The sequence below is a fragment of the Scomber scombrus genome, chromosome 16, assembly GCF_963691925.1.
Source record: "Scomber scombrus chromosome 16, fScoSco1.1, whole genome shotgun sequence".
Lineage (NCBI taxonomy): Eukaryota > Metazoa > Chordata > Actinopteri > Scombriformes > Scombridae > Scomber > Scomber scombrus.
The window spans coordinates 450,533-474,674 of record NC_084985.1 but is presented as its reverse complement, the minus strand read 5'-3'; the positions used below and the strand labels follow the sequence as shown (position 1 = coordinate 474,674).

Sequence of the window (24,142 nt, the reverse complement as noted above, 5' to 3'; positions counted from 1 at the left end):
CTTCTTCAGCTCGTTTTTCACAAAAGTGACGATGTTCTCCTCCAGCAGCTGGAACAGAATAATATATGAATGACACAATCAAACTAACATCATGAAGCAAACATCAGATCCATGTTGGACACACTGACAATCCACTGGTCTACAAAGTGCAGCATGGAGATGATTGTGAACATAATAGATGTAAAAGTAGTTGTTGTACATGTACAGACCATAAATATGGAGTCCAGGTGTGTTTGATGCTGCTGGGCAGACTGACCACTGCGAACCTCTGAGCTCTCCTGGTCCACTCTGTGGAGGAATCATGAAGAATGAGCTCACGTTATGTCTGTCCACTCAGAGACAAACACAAGCTAAAGGTCCATCAAGTGATATTTGGATATGAACAGAGAATCAGATGAGTCCCTGTAGTGGTAAAGCTTTACTAGTCCTGCTGATCCCACTGAGAATCAACAGCTCAGTCTGTTTGTAGCTTTCAGCTCAGTGTTTGGCTTCATCAGTCAGTTTGGTTTAGTCCCAACAGCTCTGAACAAACCTCCATACAGCTCTCCCTCCCTCACTGTACACTGCTGAAGTGCCCTGGAGCAAGGCAGCTACAACCTGCAGCTGCTGCAGTGGAGCTGCTCAGTGTCTGCTTGTATCAGACTGGTTGAACTGGGCAGCTCCCAGTATGAACATGACATTGAGGTGTGTGTAAGTGAGAAAGTAGGCAGGTGTCATGTCTGAGGTGTTTGAGCAGGTTGAGTATTTAATCAGACACAGTTTGTTGTATGAGCTTCAGTCTGGCTTTACAGCAGCAAACTCTACTGGCTCCTGTATTATTCATGAGTTTGATTTTATGAGTCAAACCTTGATGGAGGAAATGATGCTGACTTGCAGAAAGCCGTTGACACAGTCAATCATTCAGTGCTGTTGTCATAGTTACAGTGCAGGTGTTTGGACACACTGCTGTAAAAAGGTTTATTTCTTACATTACAGGAAGAAGTAAAGTGTGTGATGTTGAAGTGGTTTTATCAGAACCTCAGGATATTACATGTGGGATGCTGCACGCTTCTATTTGATCCTCTTTTATTTCTTATGTATATAAATGATACGACAGCTGCTGTGACATCAAGCTGCTGCTGTGATGATTCTGCTTTAATGCTATCTGGGAATGATGTCAGTGAAATTCACAACTCTTAGTAAAGAATCAGAAAGTGTCAGAGAGTGGCTCATAGATAACAAGCTTTCAATACATTTGGGTTAAAGCCAGTCAATCCTGTTTGGAACAAAGACGTCAAGAACAACATTGAAAATCTTTTGTAATGAAACTGAAATTTGTGAACATGTGTGAACATGTGATGTGTTATCTACATATTTAAATGATCATCACGTCTCCTTTCTATGACGGCCGGCTTTTCACTGACGAGGTCGGACAACACGTCATATAAACCAGTTCATTTCTAGCATAACGTTTACTGTCAGTTACAGCTTTCATCTGATCAGCAGGAGGAACGTCTGCTCAGTCTTTGCAGCTTTACATTCTTACCTTCTATCAGCTGGTTGTCTAGATTTACGTTACAGAGTTTAGGTGATATTACTTCAGATCATTCCTGGAGTAAACTGCTTGACATTGAGCTGAGAGCACGTTTAGTGTTTTCATGTGAAAATGTAAATATCCAACTCTCCAGTGTTTCTCTTCTTTTACACAATGAGTTTATAATAAAACATTATTACCATTTAAAAGTATGAAGAGAGAGCGATAGGTAGGGAGGTTTGTTTCTTAACTACACCAAAACATGTGGTTGGTAGCTTTGTTGGTAGAGAAAAATCCCAGTTGGGGAAGTTTGTCACATGTTGGTATTTATACATATATGGTTTCATATATCTAGTTCTTTCTTTCTTTTAAGATAACAAAATGACCATGAAATTTGTCAGAAAGACAAACAAAGATCCAGACTCCTCCAGATGTGAAACTCAGAGCAGTCAGAGAGGTTAAAATTAACAATATTGTTATATAAGGATAAAAAAGACATTTAACAGAATGATTGTTCCTGTTTATGTTCTCTTGGTAATGAGATGTTAGGTTGTTGTATTTCAATTAAACTAAACATTTTAAATATCTTTAAAGACTCTATACATTTTTTATTTTTCCCCATTAAAATAACACAGAGACAACCAACCTCCATGATGTCTTACTACCAACCTCATAGTAGGGTTGGTTGTCACAAGTGCACGAGACATATTAGACGGTTCATATCTTTAGATCAGAACCAGCTGAAGGAGAGTCAGACCTCTCTATCTCTATTCCTACCTGATGCTTTAGGCTTTCATTACAATTAAAAGGGGATTTATTCAGTTTATGGTTTATGAGGAATTCAAAGGAAAGTAAAAAGTGTGACTACCAACCCCGTTCTCCCCTACCACAGAGGTCCATTGTTTACACGTCTCCAGGCTCTTCCATCACATGTGACAAATCTGTTCTTAATACATACAAACAAAGGCGTCCCAGATATGATGAAAATGATGTTGTTGATGTTTTAATGTGTAGGTAATTTTCTCTAAAGGGAGAGTGGTAGATAGCTCAGACAACCACCTGTTTACTCTTCTGGTGTTTTTCCAGGAGAGGGCTACCTAATATAAACAGCTGTGGGATTAAGGGTACTTGAATCTGTAAAATGTTTTGAATACATTGGTTCACTTTTGCCAAAATGTTTGTATTTCCGTACATTGCCAAATACAAAGGAAAAATGACCTTTTTCCTCCTCACATTTGGTACAAATATCAGGAACAGCACTATTATATTTATTAAGCTTTTCTGGAGTTATATATGTTCGCATCAACCAGACTGTGCTTTAGTACATGCCTCTTCCCACTCCTCCACTGAGATGTCTTCCTGTAAATCCTCCCTGCATGCCCCGAGCCTTCCTACAGATGTTTCTGTACATCCATCTACCATTTATACATTCTGGAAGTTGAGTCCCTCCCTAAACAATTCATGTTCATTAGTTTCTTATGGTAGACATTTCAGGGACCAATGCTGCATCTTAAAAGAAAAAACAGTTCATTTCTAGCATAACGTTTACTGTCAGGTACAGCTTACATCTGATCAGCAGGAGGAAAGTCTGTTCAGTCTTTGCAGCTTTACATTCTTACCTTCCATCAGCTGGTTGTCCAGATTTAAAATGTGCAGGTTTCCCCATGGACCGGTCACTCTTCATGGACACACAGCTGGGTTCAGGTCCAGAAGAGTCTGGTCTCTGCAGGATCCTGAAACAACAACAGCTCTGATAAATGTGCATGTTGGATACAGAATGAATAGTATGGCGCACCCTGGTGGTTGAGTGTTAGAGAGCATGCAACATAATCACAGCGTCCCTGGTTCAAATCCAGCAGGGACCAATGCTGCAGGTCATTTCTCTTAAAAGAAAAAAGACAAAAAATAACTCTTAAAAGAAATGGAAAGCCTTTACATTCTTACCTTCTATGAGCTGGTTGTTCAGGATTAAAATATATAGGTTTCCCCATGGACCAGTCACTCTTCATGGACACACAACTGGGTCCAGGTTTACGTTTAGGTTTAAGTCTAGGTTTAGGTCCAGATAGGCTGAGTTCATCAGAGTCTGGTCTGAGCTGCTTCTTTGTCCTTCAACACAACACACACAGAGCTTTTGAGTGTGAATAATGATGGTGGAGTGATGTGAGTGGAGAACAGTGATGGACAGTTAGAGATCCTCATCTCACCTCTGAGCTTTGGTCTGGCTGTCATGTTCCCCAAACCGAGGCCGTTTAGAGGGAGGGACTCCCTCCTCTCTGTCCTCACACTGATCCATAGCAGAGTAACAGCTGCTGGGAGAGCTGCACTCACTCACTACAACAAGGTTTCATCACAGGACACATTAGTTCTCATTCGTCTCTCTAACATGTCACAAATACTGTAGAAAACAGAGAAGCAGCAGCTCTTCCCATCAGACACACTGAGCAGGTCCATCTGAGGATTCTGCAGCCTCTGGAACAGTTCACAACATGGACTGTAAAAGAGCTTTCAGTCAAACCAAGTCTGTCTCAGTGTTGGAAGATGGACAGCAGTCAGATTGATTCAAGAGATTTCAGTCAAACCAAGTCGGAAGATGGGTGTGTTTTGGATTAAAATGCACAGCAGCCAGATTGATTCAAGCTGTCTGACCAGTTCTGACACTCCCTACATTTCTCACTGTTTATATGATCTCAGATTACAATTAAAGTGCTGCAGGTTCAACCTGAGAACCACTAACAGTAAAACAAGGAAATCATTCTCAAACTGCTCTCCTTTAACTCATAAAGAAACAATTCATCAAGAATCTAACTCTTCTGTAAACCCTGAAGGATTAAATAAATCTAGTGAAACAGACAATCATCATCCAGAAACATTTCTACTGTCCAGTCAAACAGTGATACAACACAATGTGATCAAACAGATGGTTCATCAGACATTTACAGATTTCTCTGGTAGGATTCTCACCTGCTGAAGTCGCTTCAGGTCAACTTACAGACACTTTCCACCTTCATGTGTAGAGAAACATCAGGAGAGAAGAAGCTGCTCATTCTCCTTCGTCAGTCCTGCTGTCTGTGTGCATTTTATCTGAGGACGCTGTCACATCCTCATAACTTCAGAGTCCACATCTAAAAAACATCAGTGACGTCAAAACCAGTCTAACCTGTAGCAGAAACCCAGTCAGTGTAAGATATCACATGATGTAGTTGTACTATCTGTCCACTAGATGGAGCCAACTGAACATCTAATGAGCTAAAGATCAGCCCAGCATCATCAGCTGCTGTTAGTATCTCTGACCAACAACATCACTCAGCAGCTTGGATCAACTTGGTTGTAAACCATGTGATACAACAAGCTCATAATAAAGCAGGGTATGCATTAGGGCGTGGCTACGTCGTGATTGACAGGTTGATTGGTTCACAGGTTCAGGAGGGCGCCTCATGCTCCTCCTGATGCCCATATAAGTAGAATCCATGTTTTAATTTTTTAGTATTTATGTATAATATTAGTGTCTGCTGTCATTTATCTTTGTTATTAATAAAGTTTTTGAAGTTTCTGATTATTGATCAGCTGCTATTGATCATTAATTGATTGTATTTGCTGCTGCAGACTGCTCAGGTGTAGCCATGGGGGGGTTTAGGGTGGGGGGGGGGGCATAATGAGCAGAGCTGTTGTTTCATGTTCTTTCACTTTATTTTATTTTATTTTATTTTATTTATTTACTTTTAAATGTAATTTAATGTGTAATGTAATTTTATTTTATTGTGATATGTGGCTGATCAAAATATCGGAGTCACTTCTTCACCTCTATAATTTAACTGTTTGGTTATTTCTGGTTTCTGGTCTGTTCCCTAAATTAATAACAATTGATCATTCTTAAATTCTTATTAATAATTAATTATTAACACAAAGATGAAATAAAACATAAAACTGTTTTGGTTGAAGATGAAACCGTTTTTATTGTACAATAAGACACAGAGTGACATCATCTCATCTCAACAACCAATCAGAGACTCTGAAGGAACAAAGAATGATCTGTGATTGGTCAACATGTCACATGACTACAGCCAACGCTTCTCTGCTCTCAGGTTCAGATGAGCAGCAGAGACTTTAATGTAGTTCAGACTGTAAACCTCCACATTAACATTAACATAAAACATAACAACACACTAACTGTTCCTACTGTCAGTCCTTTCATTCTGGACTACAAAGGATTTATTAGACAAACTACATTATAATTACAGTTACATGATTCTCTGGATGACTAAATAAAAATGATTTATTAAATGAGAGATGATGTTGGTACCAAATATCAGCTGTGTGTGATCCTGTTCAGACTGAACCATCTGCAGACTGTCTACAGACACAGAGAGACTCTCCCTCCTACAGAGACACAGAGAGACTCTCCCTCCTACAGAGGACACAGAGAGACTCTCCCTCCTACAGAGTACACAGAGAGACTCTCCCTCCTAAAGACACAGAGAGACTCTCCCTCCTACAGAGTACACAGAGAGACTCTCCCTCCTAAAGACACAGAGAGACTCTCCCTCCTACAGAGAGACAGAGAGACTCTCGCTCCTACAGAGGACACAGAGAGACTCTCCCTCCTACAGAGACACAGAGAGACTCTCCCTCCTACAGACACAGAGAGACTCTCCCTCCTACAGAGACACAGAGAGACTCTCCCTCCTACAGAGACACAGAGAGACTCTCCCTCCTACAGAGACACAGAGAGACTCTCCCTCCTACAGAGACACAGAGAGACTCTCCCTCCTACAGAGACACAGAGAGACTCTCCCTCCTACAGAGACATTGACGAATCAGAACAGACTCTAAACCCAGCACACAGAAGATCAGTGAATGTGGTGTTGAAGGTGTGGAGGTGGATCAGTGTGTCAGAGGAGACTCTGTAGAAGGACAGAATGCCAGCAGGACAGTCCACATACACTGCTACTCTGTTAGAAACAGAGGAGGAGGAGGAGGAGGAGGAGGAGGAGGAGGAGGAGGAGGAGATGGGTGTTCTGCTGTTATTGTGCCTGACATAATAACCATCATCAGAGCAGCTCAGTCTCCAGGGCTGATCGTTCCATCCAAACACACAGTCAGAACTGTCTCCTTCCCTGTTGATTCCTCTGTAACTCACTGATACATCAACGTTTCCTCTCCACTCGACCTCCCAGTAACAGCGACCAGTCAGAACATTTCTACACAGCAGCTGTTCCCAGACATCAAATCTGTCTGGATGATCAGGATATGACTGATCCTCCTCCACATGTGTCACCTTCCTGTTGTTATCAGACAGTTTGAGGTTTCTGTTCATTGTGTTTGAATCCAGTTCCAGTTCACAGGCATCTGATGGAGAGAACGAGACACAATACAGCTGCAGTTATTGATCTATCATCTGATTGATGATGACATCATCTTCATCCTCAGCAGGATGTGAATGAGTAATGTCACAGTTTGATGAATGAAATAAAAACACACTTACACTTCCTCAGACCTGGTGTCAACCATCGGACTCCAGCAGGCTGCAGGCTGAAAGGAGGAGAGAGCATCAAACATGGACATGACATCATATATGTCCACCTGTCTGTCCATATTTGAGAGTGTCCACCTGTCTGTCCATACCTGAGAATGTCCACCTGTCTGTCCATACCTGAGAGTGTCCACCTGTCTGTCCATACCTGAGAGTGTCCTCCTGTCTGTCCATACCTGAGAGTGTCCACCTGTCTGTCCATACCTGAGAGTGTCCATCTGTCCATACCTGAGAGTGTCCATCTGTCTGTCCATACCTGAGAGTGTCCACCTGTCTGTCCATACCTGAGAATGTCCATCTGTCTGTCCATATCTGAGAGTGTCCACCTGTCTGTCCATACCTGAGAATGTCCATCTGTCTGTCCATATCTGAGAGTGTCCTCCTGTCTGTCCATACCTGAGAGTGTCCATATGTCTGTCCATACCTGAGAGTGTCCATCTGTCCATATCTGAGAGTGTCCACCTGTCTGTCCATACCTGAGAGTGTCCATCTGTCCATACCTGAGAGTGTCCATCTGTCTGTCCATACCTGAGAGTGTCCACCTGTCTGTCCATACCTGAGAGTGTCCATCTGTTTGTCCATATCTGAGAGTGTCCACCTGTCTGTCCATACCTGAGAATGTCCATCTGTCTGTCCATACCTGAGAGTGTCCACCTGTCTGTCCATACCTGAGAATGTCCATCTGGCTGTCCATACCTGAGAATGTCCATCTGTCTGTCCATATCTGAGAGTGTCCACCTGTCTGTCCATACCTGAGAGTGTCCACCTGTCTGTCCATACCTGAGAATGTCCATCTGTCTGTCCATATCTGAGAGTGTCCATATGTCTGTCCATACCTGAGAGTGTCCATCTGTCCGTACCTGAGAGTGTCCACCTGTCTGTCCATACCTGAGAGTGTCCATCTGTCTGTCCATACCTGAGAGTGTCCACCTGTCTGTCCATACCAGAGAGTGTCCACCTGTCTGACCATACCTGAGAGTGTCCATCTGTCTGTCCATACCTGAGAGTGTCCATTTGTCTGTCCATACCTGAGAGTGTCCACCTGTCTGTCCATACCTGAGAGTGTCCACCTGTCTGTCCATACCTGAGAGTGTCCACCTGTCTGTCCATACCTGAGAGTGTCCATCTGTCCATACCTGAGAGTGTCCAGTCTCCAGTGTGGATCCTTCAGTCCAGCAGACAGCTTCTCTCCTGAGTCTCCTGGATGATTGTAGCTCAGGTCCAGCTCTCTCAGATGGGAGGGGTTGGAGCTCAGAGCTGAAGCCACAGAAGCACAGCCTTCCTCTGTGATCAGACATCCTGACAGACTGAACACACACAAAACAACACACATGTCACATGATCTGAGATCACAGCAGGACTGGAAGCTCCTGTGTTTATTACTGTCATCACCAATGTGTTTCTGTCATCTTTACAGTTAAACTTCATACTTTCAGTCACTACTTCTCAATTCAGATGGCCAACCACTGTAAAGCTTTTATTGTGAAGTACTTCCAGCTTCCTGTAACCTTAGTCAACATGATGTTAGCGACTGCTAACTCTTCACTGCTAAAATAAATGTAAATAACATAATACTCATTAAAAAGCAGCCACAGTGAGCTGATTAGATGAAGAGCTGCAGGTGACAGACTCTGACTACAGTTTGTATGAACATCAAACCTCCAACACGTCACAGAGGTAAATGACTCCGTCTCAGATGCTCACAGTTGAATACAGAACAGGAATCACAACTAATGTGGGAAATAAGGACTGAACACTGTGGAAATAACAGTAAAACATAACAGAAACAAACATTTCTGACTCCTTCATTCAGTTTCAGTGATCATCCAGTTTTAAGGTTGTTTGAAACTAAAGAAGAATTAAATGGTGGTTAACCAGATAACAGCTGAGGTGAAGTGTCATATCACCATGGTGAGTAACAATCACTATCATCCCAGCACAGATACTGCTCTGAGATTAAAAGAAAATACAACTGTTACCAACATCTGTTCACTGAATAACTGTCTGTGTGTTTTACTTTGGGCCAGTTACACAGTTCTTCATTCAGTTTGTGAATCTTAAAACTCCTCTCTGGTATTTCAGGTTCCAACAGCAGAGACACAACAAAATAATAAATATATATTAAAAGAAAGTTATTCACAGGGTCTAAACACATGAAGATAATCTGGGTAGAGAAAATGTCCAGGTGTTTATCTCCTCATATAAATCACAGTTTAAATGATGATCAGTTGAACAGGTTGATGAATCCTGACCTGAGAGTTTCCAGTGTACAGTGTGGACTCTCCAGTCCAGCAGAAAGCTGCTTCACTCCTGAATCCTGCAGGTTGTTGTTACTCAGGTCCAGATCTCTCAGACTAGAGGACTGGGAGCTGAGAACTGAGGACAGAGCTGCACAGCTTCTCTCTGAGAGGTTACAGTCAGTCAGCCTGAAGAGACAATAATGAACAAGAAGACAAATAATATTTCCATTGAAATAAATCTAAACTGTGATGATATATAATCTCTGCCAAGCACCAGCTACAATCTTTGGTGTTCTGTTCTAAACCAGCTGGAGATGTGACAGTTAATAATAAAGTAATCAGAATAAATAGTAATACAGTAATATAAATCACTCATCAAACCTGAGAGTTTCCAGTCCACAGTGTGGACTCTCCAGTCTAGCAGAAAGCTGCTTCACTCCTGAATCCTGCAGGTTGTTGTTACTCAGGTCCAGATCTCTCAGACTAGAGGACTGGGAGCTGAGAACTGAGGACAGAGCTGCACAGCTTCTCTCTGAGAGGTTACAGCCACTCAAACTGGAGAATATATTTAGAAAAATATTGAAACAATCATTTATTTTTCTGACCTCTGGAAAAAATCTCTTTGAATATCTTCTCAATCAATCAATCAATCAATCAATCAATCAATCAATCAATCAATCAATCAATCAATCAATAACTATCTGTGCACCTACAGAGCTTTGTTGGAGGCTTTGACCACTGGCAGCAGCCTCAGAAGAGCCTCCTCTGAAGCAGAGTATTTCTTCAGGTCAAACACGTCCAGATCTTTTTCTGATGACAGTAAGATGAAGACCAGAGCTGACCACTGAGCAGGAGACAGTTTATCTGTGGAGAGACTTCCTGATCTCAGGTACTGTTGGATCTCCTCCACTAGAGAACGATCATTCAGTTCATTCAGACAGTGGAACAGATTGATGCTTCTCTCTGCAGAAAGATTCCCACTGATCTTCTTCTTGATGTACTCGACTGTTTCCTGATTGGTCTTTGAGTTACTTCCTGTCTTTGTCAGCAGACCTCGTAGGAGAGTCTGATTGGTCTCCAGTGAAAGACCCAGGAGGAAGCGGAGGAACAAGTCCAGGTGTCCATTTGGACTCTTTAAGGCTTCGTCTACAGCTCTCTGGTAGAAATGTGTTTCCGCAGATTCTTGTTTAGTTTCAGACTTCTGGGATGTTGTTTGCTCTTCTTCCAGCAGATTGACTCCAGACTTGGTGAATGTCAGATGGACATGAAGAGCAGCCAGAAACTCCTGAACACTCAGATGGACGAAGCAGAACACCTTGTCCTGGTACAGCCCTCTCTCCTCTTTAAAGACCTGTGTGAACACTCCTGAGCACACTGAAGCTGCTCTGATATCGATGGCACACTCTGTCAGGTCTGATTCATAGAAGATCAGGTTGCCTTTCTGCAGCTGCTCAAAAGCCAGTTTTCCCAGAGACTCAATCATCGTCCTGCTCTCTGGACTCCAGTGTGGATCTGTCCCAGCTCCTCCATCATACTTGATGTTCTTCAGTTTGGACTGAATCACCAGGAAGTGGATGTACATCTCAGTCAGGGTCTTGGGCAGCTCTCCTCTCTTTCTGCTTTTCAACTCATCCTCCAGAACTGTAGCAGTGATCCAGCAGAAGACTGGGATGTGGCACATGATGTGGAGGCTTCGTGATGTCTTGATGTGGGAGATGATGGTGCTGGCCTGCGCCTCATCTCTGAATCTCTTCCTGAAGTACTCCTCCTTCTGTGGGTCAGTGAACCCTCTGACCTCTGTCACCATGCCGACATAGCAAGGAGGGATCTGATTGGCTGCTGCAGGTCGTTTGGTTATCCAGAGGCGAGCAGAGGGAAGCAGTTTCCCCCTGATGAGGTTTGTCAGCAGGACATCCACTGAGGTGGACTCTGTAACATCAGTCAGGATCTCATTGTTGTGGAAGTCCAGAGGAAGTCTACACTCGTCCAGACCGTCAAAGATGAACACAACCTGGAACTCTTCAAACCTGCAGATTCCTGCTTCTTTGGTTTCAGTAAAGAAGTGATGAACAAGTTCCACCAAGCTGTACTTTTTCTCTTTCAGCACATTCAGCTCTCTGAAAGTGAATGGCAATGTGAAGTGTATGTCCTGGTTGGCTTTGTCTTCAGCCCAGTCCAGAGTGAACTTCTGTGTTAAGACTGTTTTCCCAATGCCAGCCACTCCCTTTGTCATCACTGTTCTGATTGGTTCATCTCTTCCAGGTGAGGCTTTAAAGATGTCTTCTTGTCTGATTGTTGTTTCTGGTCTGTCTGGTTTCCTGGATGCTGTTTCAATCTGTCTGATCTCATGTTCATCATTGACCTCTGCAGTCCCTCCCTCTGTGATGTAGAGCGGTGTGTAGATCTCATTCAGAAGGGTTGGGTTTCCTGCTTTAGCGATCCCCTCAAACACACACTGGAACTTCTTCTCCAGGTTAGACTTGAGTTTATATCGACACTCTGCAGCAGGAGTTCCTGAATGAACACACACAAACAGAATATAAACATATTTTCCTCCATCTTTTGAGACTTCAGTAAATGTCTCATTTATCCATCATGTTAAATCTTTATAGAAATCCTCTTACTGCTCTGCAGACAGTCAGCCAGCTCCTCCTGCTTCATTCTCCTCAGGAAGTGCAGTGTGATCTTCAGAAATGCCTCTCTGCTGCTCCTCCTCTGCTCTTCCTCCTCACCGTCCAACACCTCCTCATCCTCCCTCTGACTATCTAAGCATTCTGGGTAATCTGAACTCAGACTCTTCTGCATCTTCTTCAGCTCGTTCTTCACAAAAGTGACGATGTTCTCCTCCAGCAGCTGGAACAGAATAATATATGAATGACACAATCAAACTAACATCATGAAACAAACGCGCGAGGATGTGGATCTTAATGTAGACCACTCTCACATTTTTTGGAAATGTCAAAAAAAATAAGAAAATTGGGAAATAATATGTAAAGAGCTACAGCAAATATTAGGATATGGAGTGCCTAAGACTTGTTTAGTGCTTTATTTCTGCAAATTCTCAGAAGAGATCGTTATCACTCATGATTGATACTTGATCAAAATACTGCTGTTGGCAGGCAAGAAAGGCATCACTAAGAACTGGGGAAAGGAAACACCACCAACAAAAGATCAATGGATAACAATTGTGGAAGAAATATTTTTAATGGAAAAATTGACACACACATACTGAGGCTACAGGCCCTATACAAGACTCTAAATGATGATACTGGACTGGAATAACAATTGATGGATATACCAATCTGTAAGACTGTAAGAATATTATTTTTATTTTAGTTTTTTTGTATTTGTTTTTGTCAATAAAGATTTAAGTGACAAAAAAAAATAATCATGAAGCAAACATCACATCCATCAGGTCTACAAAGTGCAGCATGGAGATGATTGTGAACACAATAGATGTAAAAGTAGTTGTTGTACATGTACAGACCATAAATGTGGAGTCCAGGTGTGTTTGATGCTGCTGGGCAGACTGACCACTGGGAACCTCTGAGCTGTCCTGGTCCACTCTGTGGAGGAATCATGAAGAATGAGCTCACATTATGTCTGTCCACACAGAGACAAACACAAGCTAAAGGTCCATCAAGTGATATTTGGATGTGAACAGAGAATCAGATGAGTCCCTGTAGTGGTAAAGCTTTACTAGTCCTGCTGATCCCACTGAGAATCAACAGCTCAGTCTGTTTTTAGCTTTCAGCTCAGTGTTTGGCTTCATCAGTCAGTTTGGTTTAGTCCCAACAGCTCTGAACAAACCTCCATACAGCTCTCCCTCCCTCACTGTACATTGCTGAAGTGCCCTGGAGCAAGGCAGCTACAACCTGCAGCTGCTGCAGTGGAGCTGCTCAGTGTCTGCTTGTATCAGACTGGTTGAACTGGGCAGCTCCTAGTATGAACATGACATTGAGGTGTGTGTAAGTGAGAAAGTAGGCAGGTGTCATGTCTGAGCCGTTGAGCAGGTTGAGTATTTAGTTAGACACAGTTTGTTGTATGAGCTTCAGTCTGGCTTTACAGCAGCAAACTCTACTGGCTCCTGTCTTATTCATGAGTTTGATTTTATGAGTCAAACCTTGATGGAGGAAATGATGCTGACTTGCAGAAAGCCGTTGACACAGTCAATCATTCAGTGCTGTTGTCATAGTTACAGTGCAGGTGTTTGGACACACTGCTGTAAAATGGTTTATTTCTTACATTACAGGAAGAAGTAAAGTGTGTGATGTTGAAGTGGTTTTATCAGAACCTCAGGATATTACATGTGGGATGCTGCACGCTTCTATTTTATCCTCTTTTATTTCTTATGTATATAAATGATACGACAGCTGCTGTGACATCAAGCTGCTGCTGTGATGATTCTGCATTACTGCTATCTGGGAATGATGTCAGTGAAATTCACAACTCTTAGTAAAGAATCAGAAAGTGTCAGAGAGTGGCTCATAGATAACAAGCTTTCAATACATTTGGGTTAAAGCCAGTCAATCCTGTTTGGAACAAAGACGTCAAGAACAAATACATTGAAAATATTTAGTAATGAAACTGAAGTTTGATGATATTTTGTCTCATATTTAGGAATAATATTGGACCTGTCACTGTCCTGTGAATCTGTTTATAAAAGTTTGCCATCAAACTTCACTTCCTGTTTCACAGGCGAAGGCTGTTGTTGACTTTTCTGTTTAGAAACTTCTCATGTCCTCATTGGTGCAGTGTCAGTTTGATTCTGATGTTCTGATTGGTTCAGTGGTTTAACATCTACATTTAGGATCAAACTGCAGCTGATATAAAATAATATGATTCAGTATTAATGAAATGTTTCCTCTTTAACTCATGTTGGTTGTGATGAATTCAGAAGTGTAGGACTGCTGCCAGTACAGCTCAGAGTAGAACAACAGAAGCTGCATCATATGTTCAACATTATCAACGGCTTTGTTCCTCAATACTTGACAGATAATGAAACATCCTCAGCATGGCTGTAACACCAGGGCCAGTGTGTGTTCATATAAAGTCCCTCCAGTGAATAATGGAGGCACAAGTTCCTGTTTTAAAGCTGGTGCCGTGTTGTGGAACAACTTCCTGTTACACATCCAGCTGTTAAACATGAGAGGAGCTTATAGAAGTCAGGTCAGGACTTATTAATGGAACAGGCTCACAGCTTTATAATGACATCTGAAATTACATTTATACTTTGTGTTTATTATTTGATTTAATTTGTGCTGATTCATTTTCATGTTGTTTGTTTTTTAACATCTTAGGAAAAAGTGTTTTTATCACTTTAACATGTGTTTTATGTCTGTAATGTATAAATAAATAAATGTTTAATGTGTAAGCTTAGTGTTAGGAAACATCTGTGTTATCTGTTGTGCTTGTGCACTTTATCTGTGCCACCTTGGGATAGTGAGAAACGTCTTCTTGATTCCTTTGTATGTCTTAACATGTGAAGAAATTGACAATAAAGCTGACTTTGACTTTGATGTTGGATAGAAATGAAAAGTATGGCGCGCCCTGGTGGTTGAGTGTTAGAGACCATGCAACATAATCACAGCTGCAGGTCATTCCTCTCTCTGACAGATACTGTATGAATAAAGACAAAAACCCGAAAAATAACTCTTAAAAGAAATGAAAAGTCTTTACATTCTTACCTTCTATCAGCTGGTTGTTCAGGATTAAAATGTAAAGGTTTCCCCATGGACCGGTCACTCTTCATGGACACACTGCTGGGTTCAGGTTTAGGTTTAAGTCTAGGTTTAAGTCTAGGTTTAGGTTTAGGTTTAGGTTTAGGTCCAGGTCCAGAAGAGTCTGGTCTGTGCAGGATCCTGAAACAACAACAGCTCTAATAAATGTGCATGTTGTACAAGACACATACGCCACCCGCCTCATCCGTAAAGCTACCTCTATTGTGTGCGACACCAGCCCCCCCGCACACAGTCTGTTCACCCTCCTACCCTCTGGAAGGAGGTATAGGAGCCCCCTACCCTCTGGAAGGAGGTATAGGAGCCTCTGTGGCCCTCCTACCCTCTGGAAGGAGGTATAGGAGCCCCTTACCCTCTGGAAGGAGGTATAGGAGCCTCCTACTCTCTGGAAGGAGGCATAGGAGCCTCCTACCCTCTGGAAGGAGGCATAGGAGCCTCCTACTCTCTGGAAGGAGGCATAGGAGCCTCCTACCCTCTGGAAGGAGGCATAGGAGCCTCCTACTCTCTGGAAGGAGGCATAGGAGCCTCCTACCCTCTGGAAGGAGGCATAGGAGCCTCCTACTCTCTGGAAGGAGGCATAGGAGCCTCCTACCCTCTGGAAGGAGGCATAGGACCCTCCTACCCTCTGGAAGGAGGTATAGGAGCCTCCGTGGCCGCAGCAAAAGACTCAGAAACAGTTTCATACACTACACCAGGCTGTCAGAAACCTAAACTCTCTCCCCTCACTCCCTCCAGCCATATCCTCCAGGCTGTCAGAAAGCTGAACCCCCCCCCCCCCCCCCCCCCCCCACAGACTGAAATATGTTCTGTTTGCACTGTTTCTGTTAAAAATACATCTTACAGAACTTTTTGCTGCTATTACTGCCTTTTTGCACTACCACAACTTAAATATACAGAAACTTATGCTGCTACTTCCTACATATACAAAAGTAGACTCCTAGATCTTATTTTATCTTACTGTCTATCTATTCTATTTTATTTTTATTTTTTTATATTAGTAAATGTCTTACCTGTTGTGTACTTCAATGTTTACTCTTTAGTGTTAGGAAACATCTGTGTTATCTGTTGTGCTTGTGCACTTTATCTGTGCCACCTTGGGATAGTGAGAAACGTCTTCTTGATTCCTTTGTAGCCTTAAACATGTGAAGAAACTGACAATAAAGCTGACTTTGACTTTGATGTTGGATAGAAATGAAAAGTATGGCGCGCCCTGGTGGTTGAGTGTTAGAGACCATGCAACATAATCACAGCTGCAGGTCATTCCTCTCTCTGACAGATACTGTATAAATAAAGACAAAAACCCCCGAAAAATAACTCTTAAAAGAAATGAAAAATCTTTACATTCTTACCTTCTATCAGCTGGTTGTTCAGGATTAAAATGTGCAGGTTTCCCCATGGACCGGTCACTCTTCATGGACACACTGCTGGGTTCAGGTCCAGGTCCATACCAGACACTGAGAAGAAGAACCTCCAGTCACCTGAAGCACTCCGGCACTTTATACTGACTTATTTACACAGCGAACAGCATCAGTACGGATCAGAACATCATCTGGTCAGAGTCACCTTTGACCCTCAGATGAGTAAACTGGACCAGGTTTGATATGGAGACTGACTGGTCTCTCTCTTGCACAAACAAAGATCCATTAACATTCCATGGGGCAACACGAAGTGACAAGAACTACATAAAAGTAACATAAGACAGATCTTGGCCTGCGTACGTGTGGTTCTGAAGAACAGCTGAGGCCCTCCATGGATGAAAGTAGGATCCACATATTGCTTTAATCAGGGTTGATGTCAGAACCAGTCATTCAAAGTTTCTTTAAAAGTAAAACTCAGTAAAACTTACAAGTTTTCTTAGTTTCCACATAATTACATATCCTTCATTTAAATTCATCCTCATCTTTCATTCATGCTGATATATCGAGTAACAATCTGTTGAATTCATATTGTATTGCAAACTCATCATTACATTTATTTATTAGCAGTAATAATAATAATGATAATGCATTATATTTAAAGGCGCCTTTCAAAGCACTCAAGGACACCTTACAAGGCTCATAAAACACGACAACAGTACATCAAACAATATAAATCAGGTAACATTTAGTGCAAAGATAAAGAATAAATATGAATGTGACTATAAAGCATCAGTACAATAAATAAACAAGAACGCGATGCATAGTCAGTGTGAGACAGAGTATGCTGCTCTATAGGAGCGTTTTCAGGCGGGATTTAAAGGTGGAGACAAGTGCAAAAGTCCGAAGTGCAAAAAGTAGTGTGTAGTTAATAAATCCATAAAACTCAATCAATGGTGTTTCTATTCTTTGAAGTGATACAGGGATCTATTGAACAGTAGAGCCATGAACTTAAGATATTTGACTGCTTCGGAAATGTATTGATTTATTAATTATTATGATTTATTGATTTATTAATTGGTTAATAAAACAACCAATTAAAGAAGTACAATTTCCTCATAAGTGAGGTGGTGCCCTGATAACGAGAGCTTTTAATATCCATAATTGCTACATCTGTAATGTATAAATAAATAAATCATTTCACTTTTCATATGAAAAACTGAGTGAAACAGCATGAATGTGTTCCAGGAGAGACTGTGTGAACATGTGATGTGTTATCTCCATATTTAAATGATCATCACGTCTCCTCTCTATGACGGCCGGCTTTTCACTGATGAGGTCGGACAACACGTCATATAAACCAGTTCATTTCTAGCATAACGTTTACTGTCAGTTACAGCGTACATCTGATCAGCTGATGGACGTCCTCCTTTAAAATCAATGTTAAAGTGCTTCGACCAGTCACTCTTCATGGACACACAGCTGGGTTCAGGTTCAGGTTCAGGTCCAGGTCCAGGTCCAGGTCCAGGTCCAGGTCCAGGTTCAGCAGAGTCTGGTCTGAGCTGCTTCTTTGTCCTTCAACACAACACACACAGAGCTTTGAGTGTGAATAATGATGGTGGAGTGATGTGAGTGGAGAACAGTGATGGACAGTTAGAGATCCTCATCTCACCTCTGAGCTTTGGTCTGGCTGTCATGTTCCCCACACAGAGAGCTTTTAGAGGGAGGGACTCCCTCCTCTCTGTCCTCACACTGATCCATAGCAGAGAAACACCTTCACACAAACACAACAACACATTATTTCTCTTCATTCCTCTCAGTCACATGACAAACACACACAGCTCTGACTGGAGGAAAGCAGCTCATTCACTTCAATACTAAATACACTCATCTGACAGTTTCCATGTTGTTGGCCCTTCGAGCTGCAGTGTCATATCCAACAAATCACTTTCACAAAGCTCACATTGGGCTTCATGCAAGAAGCACTGCAACCAACACAGTTGTTCTTTAGTGACACGTACGAGTGATTTCAGAGACTTCTCTCTGAGGTACGAATGAAAGTGACGAGTTCAAAGCCGTCGTACGAGTCCTGAACACTATATATAATATATATAATATAATGACATTAGCATGAACAGCAGCTAATTAAACAAATACAATGAACATATGAGATGAAAGGATGAACACATGTAACTACATGAACTGATGGTGTTGAACTATAAATGAAGGGAAACATTCAAATTAACAGATAATCCAGATGATCTGATGACTTTGATCTAAAACATGAAAACACTGCTGATACTTTATAATGTACATTTAAATCCATCCAATCAGAGAGCTGCTGGCCTTTTAACTCTATTAGCTTTATAATATCCACATGTTGTAATAAGTCTCCTCTATATATGAACATGAGACTAAATACTGGAAACATCTTTCTAAATGATGAAGTCCAGAACAACCACAGAACCAATGATCCACATTTAATCTAACTTTTCTCTACAGAATGAAACATTTACTGCATCACTGTTGTATTTCCTGGTATTTTACAGGTGTTTCTATTTTTCTGGTCACTTAGTGTTTCAACTGACTGAATTATGACTAATCAACATTTCTAGTTTCCTGATGTTTAACAAAGCTAATGACAGTCAGAGAGGATTAATGAAGCTTCCAGCAGTATTCAACAGAGCCACATAATGAATCTCTACTGCTGACACTAACATGATGAAACCTGCTGCTTACGTTACCTTTAGATGCTGAAGATCATTCTCATCAAGCTTCAACCAGGAAACCAAACGTAGGAAGAACAAACATGAAACTCACAGCAGGAAGATTTCAGGAGTCGACTGATTCACAGAAAGTCTCGACTCTGAATTCATCTTCAACCAGAAGTTCACTTTGAAGAAATATGATCAGCTGACCTTTGACCTTTGGAATAAATACCTGGAGCTGCTCAAACATTAACAGACTGTTTTCATCCTTATCAGATTTAATCTTTATCGTCCATTTCTTTGTTTTCACATCCTGGAGCAGAGGTGCAGCCCAGACTAGAACATATAACAGTCTTTTCTCTGTTTTAAGACCATAGACTGTATATAAGAAATGGACGTAACATCCGTGACGTCACCCATTGGTTTGTGGACTGCTGCTCGGAGGCCAATAGTATCAGATCTGAGCAGCGCCATCTTGAACATTTCCGGTGCATGCTGGGAAAAATAAAAACATGGATTCTACTTATATGGGCATCAGGAGGAGCATGAGGCGCCCTCCTGAACCTGTGAACCAATCAACCTGTCAATCACCACGTAGCCAAACTGGACTCTCTCCTCCCCCCGGCTGCACCTTGAGACTCTGTCCATGAAGATCACAAACAGGATCAGAGACCAGGATCCTAAGCCTTCTCCAAGTCCACAAAGCATCTTAATGTACTGAGTCCAGCTTCAGTCCTTGTGAAGCTCCACTAAATGTTTGAATGGCCTTAGTTTAACAATCCTCTCAGGACTGCTGCTGTTGCTTGTTCACCTTTTCCTTCCACTCAACTGTCTGTGAATGTTTGGATGCAGCTCTCTGTGAACATCCAGCTTCCTTAGAAATGACTATTAGATGCTTCGGTGACTATTAGATGCTTACCCTGCTTGTGGAGGAAGTTGTGTCCAGTCAACAGTCTTCCCCCTGATGGTGAAGCCTACTGAGCCAGACTGAGATCATCTAAAGACTCAGGAAACCATTGCAGGTGTTTTGAGTTAATCAGCTGATTAGAGTGAAACACTGTGAGTCTACATTATTCAACTTTTTAACATTATTCTAATTTTCTGACATACTGAGTTTTGGGCTTTCATTAGCTATGTGTGAAATGAATCTATATAATATATGAGTTTCACTTTTTAATTGAATTACTGAAATGATTTAACTTTTCCACAATATTCTAATTTCTAAGATGCACCTTTTTAACTACTTTTACTTTGTATTATTTTTATTTTTATTTGTATATTCCATCTTATATTACATTAATGTTTTTTATATCTTTCCTCTTCTGTTTTAACTTTGCTCTGAGCTCCTTTAATGTGAATCGGCTGGTGTGTAATTTAGCTTTGAGCTGCATTTATTGTGAAAGGTTCTATAAAAAATAAAGTAATTATTATTATAAACATCAGCAGCAGTAATAAATATAGATAATGATAGATTAATAAAAACACCTAATATTCTATCTACTCATGTTTATTATTAATAGTGATTCATTAACATGTAAGCAGCTCGTCAGTGTTTCATTAGTCTGTAACAGGAAGTGCTGCCCAGCAGGGGGCGACAGAGTGACGTCATAGTTTATAAATGACTGAATATAGAACACACACACACACAGTAACACACAGACTCACACACACACACACACACACACACACACACACACGCACAAACACACACATACACACGCACACACACACACACACACACACACACACACACGCACAAACACACACATACACACACACACATACACACACACACACACACACACACACACAAACAGACACGGCAGTATGCTCATTATGTTTTTGTGTGTGTGTGTGTGTATCAGAGTCTCTCCTTCATTATTAATAAAGGTTTATAAGTTATTATCAGTTATATTTCACTCAGTAATTAATGTTTAATTAAAAGTTTTTCTGCTGGTTTAAAAACTGTTTGTTATTTTTCCTGTTTATCTCTCTGATGATATAATAATTATATATATATATATATATTATAATTCTCTATATGTAGAAGAGGAGCTCATGTTGTGTTGCAGCGAGACCAGGTTGCACTAGAGGGCGTCCTCATGTCCCCGCCTGCCTGGGGGGGGGGGGGGGGGGTGTACTCATGTCTACTCATGGAGTCTGTTTGGGACAGTCTGGTCATCGCAGATCCATGGACCCAAAGCAGCTGAAACTGGTTTATTTATAGAACCAGGTGGGGAGCTCTGGTCCTCTGAAATGAGGCCAACCAGGAAGTAACTTAAAACTGCATTCTATCAAAAGGCCACCAGGGGGCGACCGTTTTGGTGTCAAAAGGACTTCCGTCTCTATACAAGTCAATGGAGAATTCACCAACTTCTCACTTGATTTCTAACCTCAGTAAACGTTTTCAAAATGTGTTTATGGTCTCAATCGCTAGTTTAAAGCCTTCTTCAATGCAGTATGATGTTCATTTGGGACATTTTGGCCTCCCTGATTTTATATGTGACGATAAAGCAGGGTATGCATTAGGGCGTGGCTACGTGGTGATTGACAGGTTGATTGGTTCACAGGTTCAGGAGGGCGCCTCATGCTCCTCCTGATGCCCATATAAGTAGAATCCATGTTTTTATTTTTCCCAGCATGCACCTGAAATGTTCAAGATGGCGCTGCTCAGATCCGATACTATTGGCCTCCGAGCAGCAGTCCACAAACCAATGGGTGACGTCACGGATGTTACGTCCATTTTATGTGTGATAAATATTTATAATAATATTTATGTATAATATTAGTGTCTGCTGTCATTTATCTTTGTTATTAATAAAGTTTTTTCCAGCAGCTATAAATAAAACTTTAAATCTGTTTTAATCCTGCTGAGGGTCAAAGGTCACAGAGATGCACACATTTAAATGTTTCTGTTATTGATTACTGATCAGCTGTTATTGTTTATAGATCAGCTGTTATTGATCACTGATCAGCTGTTATTGATCACTGATCAGCTGTTATTGATTACTGATCAGCTGTTATTGATCACTGATCAGCTGTTATTGATCAGCTGTTAGTGATTACTGATCAGCTGTTATTGATTACTGATCAGCTGTTATTGACCATTGATCAGCTGTTATTGATTACTGATCAGCTGTTATTGATTATTGATCAGCTGTTATTGATCACTGATCAGCTGTTATTGATCACTGATCAGCTGTTATTGTTTATTGATCAGCTGTTATTGATCACTGATCAGCTGTTATTGTTTATTGATCAGCTGTTATTGTTTATTGATCAGCTGTTATTGATCATTGATTGATTGTATTTGCTGCTGCAGACTCACCTTGGGGGGGTTTAGGGTGAGCAGAGCTGTTGTTTCATGTTCTTTCATTTTATTTTATATATTATTTATTATATATCATAATATTTTATTTATTTATTCAACTTCAATTTAATTTAATTGAATGTAATTTTATTTTATTGTGATATGCGGCTGATCAAAATATCGGAGTCACTTCTTCACCTTTATAATTTAACTGTTTGGTTATTTCTGGTTTCTGGTTTGTTCCCTAAATTAATAACAATTGATCATTCTTAAATTCTTATTAATAATTAATTATTAACACAAAGATGAAATAAAACATGAAACTGTTTTGGTTGAAGATGAAACAGTTTTTATTGTACAATAAGACACAGAGTGACATCATCTCATCTCAACAACCAATCAGAGACTCTGAAGGAACAAAGAATGATCTGTGATTGGTCAACATGTCACATGACTACAGCCAACGCTTCTCTGCTCTCAGGTTCAGATGAGCAGCAGAGACTTTAATGTAGTTCAGACTGTAAACCTCCACATTAACATTAACATAAAACATAACAACACACTAACTGTTCCTACTGTCAGTCCTTTCATTCTGGACTACAAAGGATTTATTAGACTAACTACATTATAATTACAGTAACATGATTCTCTGGATGACTAAATAAAAATGATTTATTAAATAAGAGATGATGTTGGTACCAAATATCAGCTGTGTGTGATCCTGTTCAGACTGAACCATCTGCAGACTGTCTACAGACACAGAGAGACTCTCCCTCCTACAGAGACACAGAGAGACTCTCCCTCCTACAGAGGACACAGAGAGACTCTCCCTCCTAAAGACACAGAGAGACTCTCCCTCCTACAGAGACACAGAGAGACTCTCCCTCCTACACAGAGAGACTCTCCCTCCTACAGACACAAAGAGAGACTCTCCCTCCTACAGAGGACACAGAGAGACTCTCCCTCCTACAGAGGACACAGAGAGACTCTCCCTCCTACAGAGACACAGAGAGACTCTCCCTCCTACAGAGGACACAGAGAGACTCCCCCTCCTACACAGAGAGACTCTCCCTCCTACAGACACAGAGAGACTCTCCCTCCTACAGAGGACACAGAGAGACTCCCCCTCCTACACAGAGAGACTCTCCCTCCTACAGAGGACACAGAGAGACTCTCCCTCCTACAGAGACACAGAGAGACTCTCCCTCCTACAGATACAAAGAGATACTCTCCCTCCTACAGAGACACAGAGAGACTCTCCCTCCTACAGAGACATTGACGAATCAGACGAGACTGTAAACCCAGCATACAGAGGTTCAGTGAATGTGGTGTTGAAGGTGTGGAGGCGGATCAGTGTGTCAGAGTAGACTCTGTGGAAGGACAGAGTGCCAGCAGGACAGTCCACATACACTGCTACTCTGTTAGAGACAGAGGAGGAGGAGGAGGATGAGGAGGAGGAGGAGGAGGAGGAGGAGGAGGAGGAGGAGGAGGAGGAGGAGGAGGAGATGGATGTATAGTTGTCATTGTGCCAGACAGAGTAACTGACAGAGTAACCTCCAGCAAAGCACCTCAGACTCCAGGACTGATTATTCATTCCAAACCTACAGTCATCACTGATTCCTTTCCTGCTGATTCTTCTGTAACTCACTGCTATTTCAACTCTTCCTCTCCACTCAACCTCCCAGTAACAGCGACCAGTCAGATCATTTCTACACAGCAGCTGAGACCAGTAGTCAAATCTGTCT

The 24,142-nt window shown here is 41.5% G+C and overlaps 1 protein-coding gene across 1 annotated transcript; it reads right to left on the bottom strand.

The window, feature by feature from the left end:
* Positions 1-6,168: 6,168 nt before the first annotated feature.
* Positions 6,169-17,872, bottom strand: LOC133996209 (NLR family CARD domain-containing protein 3-like). Its single transcript, XM_062435788.1, has 9 exons — positions 17,784-17,872; positions 12,774-12,852; positions 11,911-12,139; positions 10,000-11,800; positions 9,668-9,841; positions 9,299-9,472; positions 8,183-8,353; positions 6,999-7,045; positions 6,169-6,862 (listed from the first exon to the last, which is right to left on the bottom strand). The coding sequence occupies exons 1-9, from the start codon at positions 17,849-17,851 to the stop codon at positions 6,312-6,314; spliced, it is 3,294 nt and encodes a 1,097-aa protein (XP_062291772.1). The 5' UTR covers positions 17,852-17,872; the 3' UTR covers positions 6,169-6,311.
* Between the last annotated feature and the right edge of the window lie 6,270 nt (positions 17,873-24,142).